Here is an 11,459-nt window from a genome sequence, read left to right as displayed (position 1 = left end):
CATAATTTAGTTATTCAAGACTCAAATTCTTTATATCATTAGATTTTATATATATTTTTAATTTAAGAAAAAAATATAAGATTATTTTTCATGTTAAAAATTCAATTTCAAGAAATTATGAATTTGATTATTTTCTTAATTATTTATTGATTACTGTTATTAATTTTTCAGTGCAGTATTTATAACCATAATTTTTCAGTGCAGTATTTTCTTAATTATTTATTGATCACTGTTATTTTTTTTAAAGAGGGTCTAAGTTATGGTTACTTTTTCTAATATGAAATTTCTTTTTCTAAAAATATACCCACTAAAAATATTATTTAATTAGATATTTAATTAAATGTTTTTTAAAATATTTAATTTAATATTAATCATCAACTTTTAACTTATTAAAAATAAATCATAATTCAATTTTAATGTGAAAATTATTTACAAGTAGATTTTAGTTGATATATCTAATATGAATAATCTAATCATAAAAATTTTGAATAAATTCAAACTCGAAAATTTAAATAATAAATTTAAACAACGTTTTACTACTCATTCACTTATTTTAATTCATCTGCATGCTAAAGAGGGTTTCAAGAGTATTTTCACCACACATATAATCTTCCTAGATATTACGCTTGGATTGGAATGACTAGGAGAGGTTGTGCCTTATGCAAGGTAATCCCATATTTCTCAGATATATCCATGTCTTGTAGCTTTTGTCCATCTTTCAGCTTCCAATTATAGTTGCATAGAAGAGAGGCCAATACAATATGCACAGTTCTGGAAGCCAATGGCAATCCAGGACAGATCCTTCTTCCTGCTCCAAAGGGTATTAGTTCAAAATCTTGACCCTTAAAATCAAGGTCACTTTCCAAGAATCTTTCAGGTCTGAATTCATCTGGGTTTGTCCAAATACTTGTATCTCTTCCCATGGCCCATACATTAACCAGAATTTGGGAACTTTTAGGTACCATGAAGTCACATAGTTCAACATCAACTTCTGGCTTGTGTGGCACTAACATTGGGGCAGGTGGATGCAAGCGGAAACTTTCCTTCACCACTGCTTGTAGGTAAGGAAGCTTTGAGATATGTGATTCTTCTAGTTGCTCACCTTTGACAAGGACTTGGTGAAGCTCTTCCCTCACTTTTTCTAGCTTTTCTGGGTTACGTAGCAACTCAGCCATCGCCCATTCTATCGAGCCTGATGTTGTGTCTATTCCAGCAACAAATAAATCCTGACATATGTGGCCAATTAGTAAAATAATATATATCACATAAAAATTTTACACACACGCACACTCACCAGAAACAAATGCAGAACATGAGTGCGAGTCACTTGTGAATTGTCATCAAGCATGAGTTCCAACACAGAATCCAACACGTCCTTGCATGCCTTGGCTTCATTTTCTAATGCCCTTAAACGCAATCTTTCTTCTACGAGTCCATCAAAAAACGCAATTAACTTTTCAAAGTAACCATTCATTCTTCTCCGAGCACCCTGTGGATCAAGCATGCGAAAGATTGGAAAAAAGTCAACAACATTAGGCCTTCCAGCTTCTTCCATGATGCCCCAAATGATGTCCTTGAACTCTTGAGACTTGTCAGAAGCGTAATGAGCTAAATCCATTGAGAAGAAAGTGTTTGATATGGAATTAAGCACAGTTGTGAAGGAAGTCTCACCAATATCCACGGCTTCACCTTTCTGACATCTTTCCTTGACATAATCCATCAATTCTTGCACCTTCCTTTGTCGACAAACTTGTGTGAACTGAAGCTGCTGGGAAGAGAACACTTTGGTGGCACAAACTCTCCTAAGGGCCCTCCACGGTGCTGAAGGTGGAGTCCACACCACTGAAAGTGTGTGATGATCAAGAGCTCGAACCGCATCTGGGGTTGTCCTGTTGGAAAAAATTTGATCTTTTTTTTGCAGTACTTCTCTGGCAACATGTGGAGAGGAAATGACTATGGTGGTAATACTGCCAAGCTTGAGACTCATAATAGGACCATAAATTTGAGAAAGTTTGGTAAGTGCTTGGTGAGGCTGATTTCCAAGCTCCAAGATGTTTCCTATGATGGGAAAAGGGTGAGGCCCTGGAGGGTATTTTGAGGTTTTCATCGGTTTGAAGGTTGAGATGAGTACATGAATGGTTACACACACTATAGTGATTTGAAGAAGTGGAAGAAGGTACTCCATTGTTTTGCTTCTCTTGTGTGCACTGAGAGATTGATTCTTGAGACACTGAGAGGTATTCAAAGCTTAACTTCACCTAACAGAGTATATAGTGAAATACATGTGAAAAACGTGCGTGCTACTTGACAAAAAGTATTATTGTTCAGAATTCCACTAGTAAAAAATCTGCTTTTTAACGTGCCATATAGGTTTCGATTTTATCAAAACCGAAGCATATAAAAATGCGGTGGCATAAATGTAATAAAAACGAATGTTTATGCCTCGGTTCCAGGACACCCGAAGCAGAAAGGGTCTTTTACCTCGATTATAAAATAAACCGAAGCATAATTACCATTATTTTATGCAAGTCGGACCTTTTGTCTAACACACCTTTTCTGGAAATGTCTATTGCCTCGGTTGAGAGAGAGACGAGACATAAAGGCCTCAAATCTACTTTTTTGAACAGTTTAAAAAATCACTATTACCTCGGGTCCTTGGGAGCTGGTGTCAAAAGATTCACAGGCTTCGATTATAATGTTAACCGAGGCATAAACGTTTGAATTAATTGTCATTTACTTTTTTTTTTTATTTTTCTCTGAGTACCTTAGGCATCGGGGCGCTGATAACCGAGGTAGTATCACTTGGTTAACTTAAGAAATTTTAACCTACGTTATTCATTCTCTTCTTCGCAGCCTCGCGTTCTTCTTCTTTCTTGCGTTCTCCTTCTTCTTCCTTATGCAAGAGTCGTTCTTCATCTTCCTTGAGGCCATTGCTGCTTCGTCTTCCTCACAGGCTATTGTTGCCGCCTCTCCCCTCTGCCTCGTCGTTGCTGCCAACATCTTCGTCGCCGTGCAATCGCCTCCGCTTCCGCCTCACTCGTAGCACCTCTGCCTCTGTCGTCGCACCTCTGTTGTGGTTGTGGCAGCCACGGTAAGTTGTTTGTGCTGTTGGGAGTGAAGCAGCTTCTCGATAACAACTCCTAGGGTTCTAATCCACGATTACCTTTTCAAGCTGGTTCTGATCGGCGATTCCGGCGTAGGGAAGTCCAACCTTCTCTCGCGCTTCACGCGGAACGAGTTCAATTTGGAGTCCAAGTCTACCATAGGAGTTGAGTTCGCCACCAAGAGTTTGAATATCGATTCCAAGGTCATCAAGGCTCAGATTTGGGACACCGCTGGCCAGGAAATGTCTATTTTCTTTTCCATTCAATTACTCTTTCTACAAACTTCGATTTGTCATTTTCTGTTGGGACTGCTTTCTTTGCTGCTGTTGTTATTTCTTATTACTGTTTTCAATTATTCGGATTTTGATGGCGGATACCTCTTTGATTCACTGTTTTGGTTGCTTGATTTAGTCGATTAATTTCGATGACATTGTGGTGAAGGATTGGAGTTTTGTTGCTCTGGTGCTGCGTTTGTGGATTTGTGCGATTTGATTTTGTTTATGGAATTGGAATTAGGGATATTTTTTTCTCAGTATGACCATAATGCATGCTTGAATATTTGACATACTGCTAAATCAATAATCACGACTACTGAAGATTGATATGAACTACAAAATATGAAGTTTTCTGCTTGTTTGTTTTCCTGACTGTGTTCTTCAAGCTATAAAGCTTGTAAGATATCTAGGTTTTGCTCCCCCGTAGAAAGCATTTCTGTTTTGCATGTGATGAACTTTTGTTAATCTGATTTACATAAGCTGTAGGCTAAGTATTTTCTTTTCATGCCTCACTTATCAGGTTGGTCTTTCATCTCTCAATTTAGGAATATGTCCAAAATTGAGTACACTCAGCATTGAAGCACCTTATATGGTTTCACTTGAGTTGAAAGGATGTGGTGTACTATCTGAAGCATTCATTAATTGTCCACTCTTAACATCTCTCGATGCTTCCTTTTGCAGGTCATCTATACATTATTTTCCTATTTATCCTTTCTAAAACATTTTCTCTGAACATCTCTAGACTCTTTCTTCTGCAATGCTGATTGACTTTTTACTGTTTGGAATTCTAGCCAACTAACTGATGATTGCTTATCTGCTACAACTGTCTCATGCCCACTGATTGAGTCATTGATACTGATGTCATGCCCATCAATTGGTTCAGACGGTCTTCGATCTTTATTTTGTCTTCCAAATTTGATTGTTCTTGACTTATCATACACTTTCTTGGTGAACTTGCAACCTGTTTTTGATTCTTGTTTACAGCTAAAGGTTAGAGTTACCATAGCATGGTTTCTTATTCTTGTACATTCTTTTAATCACGAATATTGCTAATGAGATGGGTTTAGAACAATCATACCTTTTTTTTATAATCAGTAATGTGTACTGTTATCATGGTATCTTATTTCCATAATTCCAATCTGTCATTTCCCTTTCGTTTCATTATTGATAATTTGGCATTTTATATTAGTGTTATTGTTTTTATTATCTTCATTTGCTGATAGTGCTACTTTTTTTTCTCCTCTTTCATGAAGGTGTTAAAGCTGCAAGCATGCAAATATCTCACTAAAACAACACTTGAACCACTTTACAAAGGAGGCGTCTTAAAATACTGTATGAATTTTCTAATCCCAAGTTCACTTTTTCTTTCATTATGTTATACAGATGAAGGCGTCTTTAAAGGGTGATTTTTATAAGCCGACATTTGGTGGCTTTGTGGACTTGGATTTGATAAAGGATAAGAAAATTTCTCTTAGGAGTTTGGTATGTGCAAATATGTAACAATTACTCTATTGGGTTTTTTGCATGTAACATTTATTAGAACTGATTAGTGTTTTGATTGTGTTTACTAAATGACAGATTAATCACTTAGTAGTGGAAAGTTTTGGAGCAGGAGGAAAGACAATCATATTGTCTCGAGTTTATGCACAACTTGTAGTGTTAAAGCAAGCTCATCTTTTTGTGTTCAACAATGGCACTGAACCAATCACCATGGAAAAGCTAAAAGTGGGACATGAAATCTGCTCAAATAAAATGATTAGCTAGAAATCAATTAGTATCCAGAAGATAATTTATACCTTATCATATACACTGTAAACAAAAACAAAAAGTAGAAACATAATCTTCTTCACATTTTTTTTTATCAGAGAAGTACTAAGACGATCATGTTTAGAAAAATATGATCAGAAGATATTGTGTTAGGCTTTTATGTTATTTTACATCAGTAGATTAAGAGTTCCAAATTGTGTTACCCCATGCTTATTAAATTTGTGCTGTAATTCTCATATGCTTTTGGCCCATTGTATTAATTTGTACTGCGAGCGGTGGAAAATTGGAACTCTGACACGATCTTTGCTTTATTATTTTCTTTTATTTTCTTTTTAGTATGGATTGTATTAATATGTACCGTGAGCGGTGGAAAATTGGAACTCTGACATGATCTTTGCTTTATTATTTTAATTCTGGATTCAGGGCATGGACAAAGTTACCTTTATGCATGAGATACTGGCTCGGTTCAAAAGGAACCAAGGCGTAAAGTCCTTCCAAAAAAAAATCTACATCGGTTTCCTTTAAACCGAGGTAAAATCATATAACTTTTTGCCTTGGTTGTAGACTTTTTGCCTCGTCTTTATATGCCTCGGTTCAGGAACCGCTGCCTATGGACGAAAATAACCGCTGTCGTTGTCCCTGACTGCACTAGTGTTCGCTTTACTTTTATTTTTTTTATAGTTGTTTTTTTGGGCATATTGTAACGTTTCAATTTTTATAGTATTCACACGATTAATATTACAAAACAGTCAACTCAAAAAAACTCTATAAGATGTTATTACATATATCTATATATAACTTATAATACCAAAAGATATACAAGATCATACACGACTATAAGATATTACACTGAACCAAAAGTGTAATAGGAATTTTGAAAAATGAATAAAACTTGAAACCAAACGTTTTACTCTACGTCTTAGCTCTACCTCTTCCTAGTCCCTACTCACCAGAGACATCTCTTAAGGTAATACTATTTAGGTAATCATTACAAAAGATGAAACAAGAACACACAAATAGACAAAGACCAAAGGGTAAGCTAAAGTACCAAATAATAAAACATACAAATGAAAATTTAACATTTGACATATATACAAATTATATCATTCAATCACAAGACAAGCACAACCATATATACAAAGACTTGACCATCCAAATATATGTATTGATGTCAGACTATGACAAGTTGTACATTTGTTGTTGTAGAATAATTGTCTCCCAAGCTACCACACAAGATTAGTTTGTTTACCACTTGTGGCAAAAGAATGAAACCATAGAGTAGGACCTCCTACTGCTCCTCACCACATAATCCCCTTCTCTACCTGAGATGGAGTGATTATTGGAGCGTCAAGATAACTTCCAACACTGAGTCCTTACATCAATACATCACACTACTAAACGCCACCTTAAAATTTAATCAGGAGAACCAATGAATTATGTCAAACATATAACTACAGAATACCACAATGGAGCCTCACCATGAGGTCCATGGAATTACACCAAGCATCAATATCATACCAACAACCAAAATTCATTACAAATCTTCATATCTTACTTAAAGTAGTATCATATGTACCCCCATATTCATCAATCATCAACATATATAATATCTACCCTCATTTGATGAATCTATGATAAAACAATCTTAAAAAAATAACTTCTATAGAAAGCTTAAAAGAAAACCTAAAACTGTAGAAAAAGTTAAGCCAATAATCTCAACCAAGGGGGGGGGTGAATTGGTTATTCCTATAAAAAATTTGTTCTTTTAAAAGCTTTTTGAAATCTTTGAAGTTTTCTTGGAATGCAATAAAACAAGTATATGAACACTATTAAAAGAGAAGGGATAGCAAGATCAACACATGTATTTATACTGGTTCAGCCAAGCCTACATCTAGTGTTCCTTCAATCAACCTGAGTTGAAGGGAACCACTATAATGATAGAGTTATACAAGCAAGAATACAGAGAACTTCTCTCTCAAATGCACTCTCCTTTACCAACTCAATATCCCTTATAGCACAAGACGTGAACACCTCACGGTCTCAACCTAGAAAGCAATCTCAACTCTAAGAACTAGAACATACAAGGTTCTATTCTTGGCTCACAGCAACAAGGAAGCACAATCTTCTTGATTGCAGATGAATACTGATCTATACATAACATACTAGATATGCAGATTTGATCAACAATGTGTAAGCACAATGTTCTTGCAAGAATATTTATGAATTTCCTTCCAAATGATTGATTTTGATTCTCCAAGAATTCTAGTACGCTCCTGCAAATAATTCTGAATACACAAGTTAGTTATGAAATTGTAAGATCATAAAATCATGTTGAAGCAGAGAACAATGCGTCTATTTATAGATTTTCAATATTTGACGTAGTTTAATCGATTAAGCACATAATGTAATCTGTTAAGATTTTCCTTCTGCTTTAACAGTTTTACATCTGTATCAAATTTAACATATTAAAAACGCATGCAATCGATTATACAAATCAAACAGGCCAACAATATTCAAAATGTGACTGTTATTGACAGTTATGGCTTTTCAAGAAAATGATTTTCACAAGTAATGCATTTTAACGATTAGGAAAATAATGTAATCGGTTAAGTTCCATACTTAAGCAAATTTGAAAACATTTTCCATTCTAAACACTTCAATGCACTCAACAAACATGTACTGGCATAGCAACATGTTTTAATCGATTATACAATTAATGTAATCGGTTAAAACATAATTGTTTTGCCCATATTATGCATATGCTGAAATCTGATGAAATATAACAGATTATGTAAACAGTGTAATCGATTATTTCAATGATTCATTACAAATCAATGAATGCATATAACAATCATTTCAAGCATAAACACAGACATAATCAAGCAATTGTTTTGTCATTTGTTGTGCAAGAAACTATAAAACATTTATTTTGTTTTAATAAAAAAACATGTATGTGAGAGATGAGTTCACCTATACACGGCTCCCCGTATAAAAAACAAATATTGAAAAACAGTAAAAGTAAGAAGAATTGCAAAACAAAAGTTTGGCAAAGGCTCTTGGCACTGAGTGACACATCCTTGTTGTTGAGAGTCATTCTTCTCGCAAAGTTGGCGCTTGAGTGCCACCTTTGTGTCATTGAGTGCCAAGCCTTTTGCAAATCTAGCGCTTGAGCGTCGTTGGGCTACCGCTAAGCGCTATACCAGAAGACAATACACTCTAAAACTTATATTGTGTAAGACAATCTAAACAAAAAAAAAACTTCTTAACGTATAGAAATCTTAAAAGAAAACCTAAAACAAATATTGAAAAACCGTAAAATCAAGAAGAATTGCAAAACAAAAAGCTTGGAAAAGGATCCTAGCACTAAGTGGCACATCCTTGTCGTTGAACATCATTCTTCTCGCAAAGTTGGTGCTTGAGCATCGTTGGGCTACCATTGAGCGCCATACCAAAAGACAACACACTCCAAAACTTATTCTCTTGCACTCAAGACCTATCCAATTGACCAAATTGATATTCTAAACACTAGAATTGTTTCATAAACATTTTATAACTAAAATGGAATACCAATGTGCCCAATTGTCCAGGAACAAGGTCCAATAAAACAAATTAACAACTCAAACTCATACATGCTTATTTCATATATCACATACCACATTTTAGTGAACTAAGAAGCTACGTAAGTCCTAAATACCACTAACAAAGACCTCTAAAAATTCAATTCACTCAAACAACACTCCCTACAAAAATTCACCTGCCAAACCCTCACTTTTAGACCAAAACCAAGCAAGACCAAAAGTTAACCAAGTCCTAATTTGCACAGACTTGTACCACTAACCTTAAAATAATTCAACAAGCAATTACACAAAATTTAACATGTTATTCCACAAACTCTAGAACCAAACAAATACACATTCAACATAATTCACATCAGTAACTTCACATACCAATTTATAAATTTATAATAAAATCAAGCATACAACATAAGTTAACAAAACATTAACAACAACAAAACTTTGAAATTAGCTTCTCTTACCTTACAGAGGACCCATCTTTTCTATAAGAGCTAAGATGACTCCACCAGCTCAAGGAACTCTATATGCACCTACAACTCACAAAAACAAGATCAGGGGATATCATTAGAACCACTGATCAACAAAAGAGTCTTATAGAAGACTCAGATGACACATGCAAAAACACTACGGTTCACATGCAAAGGAAAACAGACAGACAAAAGAAAAAGAGTAGAAACTAACTTACTCTTTTGGAGAAATTGATCAGGTAGACTTGAATATCTCGCTGTTGTGATCACTTAGGAAGTCTTTGATCTTCAAATAGATGAACGCAGGAGAAGAAATCCTAAAAGAAGTTAGATAACTCTAGAAAAGTGGTTTCTAGAGAGATTATATGTTTTAAAATAATGAAACTTGTTTATAATGAAACTATTTATATTAAAATCGTTTAATATTAAAATAATCGAGTCTCAATATTTTTAAACTACTACCACTTCCAAATACCATTTTCTAGGTCTTTACATTTTCTCCCACAAGAAAATTTTTTGTCCTCGAAAATTCACTCATCAAGTAAAAAGAAAAGTATGCTCTCCAAGTTTACTCTTATCATACCCATCTAGCTTGACCGAGATACTACTCCTAACAACTTGATTGATTGAAAACATTGCCTTACGTTAAATACTATAGTGTTAATAGTGTAGATTGGTCTAGCCCTTTTGATGAAGACAACTACTCAACCTCAACTTAAAACTTGAATGATTATTTTCGTCTGATCCACTAAAATTGTATCTACCTAAACTGAACTCACCTTCCATATATCCTCTACTACTATTGTAAGTTCTTCCAAAAACTAAATATAGCCTTAGGTCTTAATCTGATACATGCTGGATATCTCTTCACATCATCTTATTCACTCTTTGAATCGTCACCCAGCTAACTTGATCACCCTCAATTTCTGATCTACTGCCAAATGTTTACAGTCTTAATCACCCATCCCTAGTGTACTGAAGGAAAACGAAAACGGTTGTTTTTGACAATATGCAGCAGTTTTCGAACCGAGGTATATATTAACGAGGTTAAAGATAGTGGACTTTTGGCTTCGGTTCCAATTGAGGCAATAGACTAAAGGTTTCTTCTTTGGTTCCCCAGTGACTGAAGTAGTAAAGAAGAAGAAAAAAGGGGAGGGTTTTGACCTTGCTTCAATCGAGATAATAAGGTGGGTCTATGGCAACAGTTCAAACAAAAACTGAGGTTGTAGATTGCTTTATACCTCGGTTTTTGCCACATCCGAGACCTATACTCTGCCATTGTTTTTAATAGCATGTCTATTTTTATGACATCCACTATCACAAAAACAGACTTGCATATAAAACATAATATTTACAACATAGATTCAACACAATAGTCAATATTTACAGCACATAATGTTTAAAGTCTATAATAACTATAAATCAAGTCAACTAATATGTGCTAATGTATTTTAAATGCTAATAACTACGCACTATTGTATAATCTGATTAGATGTTTAGCAAATGTCTTCCTTAGGAAAGTAAGGGACTTCTTAGGAATTGGATTAGGAGACTTGAATCTTTGCATAAGACACATGATTTTAATTAGTGTATATGAATTCTAAATGATGGAGAAAAACAAAATTCATGAAATCCAAATATTATCGTTTTTCAACCACTTTTAATATGGGCACGAATATTGTGTGCAATCCAATACATTACGTAGTATCCGCACTCATATGACCCACTTTGTCTATTACACTACAATATATCATCATAGTTATAAAAGTTAATGAAGATCATCAGAACAAAACAATTATAAGAAAATATGGACCAAAATGTCAAGCCTTGAGAGCCAACCATGCAAGCTTTTTAGTCTTAGCAGTTGATCTCATGGACAACATCATATGTGCTGCAAGGGAACTATTAAAAAATGGCTTTAGCATACATTTATAAAACAAATAAAGTGCAAACATTGAGGTTCTTACCAATCTACTACTTGTCTGAGATGATTGGGAGGGGACTTGTGCAATGAGCAGACATAACAGTGTTCTTCGGTATAGAAACAACAAGTAGTTGTCAATGGTGATTGAAATTAATAATAACTTAAGTGTTATATACTAAAATCACATATTGAACTTTGAAGTTATCAAACTTCACTTACCCAGATATATAAGGGACAAAATATATCTCATTTCCCCTTCCAAAACTGTGGGTGAGATATGTTTGGATGTCATCAAATTTATTTCCTTTGTGAGTGCCTTGGGGATCAATGAACCCGTAAACATTATT

The 11,459-nt window shown here is 34.6% G+C and overlaps 1 protein-coding gene and 1 long non-coding RNA gene across 3 annotated transcripts; one reads left to right on the top strand and one right to left on the bottom strand.

The window, feature by feature from the left end:
- Positions 1-470: 470 nt before the first annotated feature.
- Positions 471-2,310, bottom strand: LOC148196072 (cytochrome P450 76T24-like). Its single transcript, XM_088094034.1, has 2 exons — positions 1,295-2,310; positions 471-1,226 (listed from the first exon to the last, which is right to left on the bottom strand). The coding sequence occupies exons 1-2, from the start codon at positions 2,183-2,185 to the stop codon at positions 621-623; spliced, it is 1,497 nt and encodes a 498-aa protein (XP_087950160.1). The 5' UTR covers positions 2,186-2,310; the 3' UTR covers positions 471-620.
- A 467-nt stretch (positions 2,311-2,777) lies between these two features.
- Positions 2,778-5,612, top strand: LOC148196071 (uncharacterized). 2 transcript variants are annotated; one of them, XR_015781024.1, is made up of 4 exons: positions 2,793-4,060; positions 4,171-4,369; positions 4,633-4,861; positions 4,958-5,612. It is a non-coding gene; the product is annotated as an uncharacterized LOC148196071 (long non-coding RNA). The 2 variants fall into 2 exon arrangements; XR_015781023.1 differs by having other exon boundaries at positions 2,778-4,060; positions 4,171-4,861.
- Positions 5,613-11,459: the final 5,847 nt, after the last annotated feature.

This window comes from Vigna umbellata, chromosome 7 (assembly GCF_029865625.1).
Source record: "Vigna umbellata cultivar VRB3 chromosome 7, Vumbellata_1.0, whole genome shotgun sequence".
Lineage (NCBI taxonomy): Eukaryota > Viridiplantae > Streptophyta > Magnoliopsida > Fabales > Fabaceae > Vigna > Vigna umbellata.
This window is presented reverse-complemented; position numbering and strand designations above follow the sequence as displayed.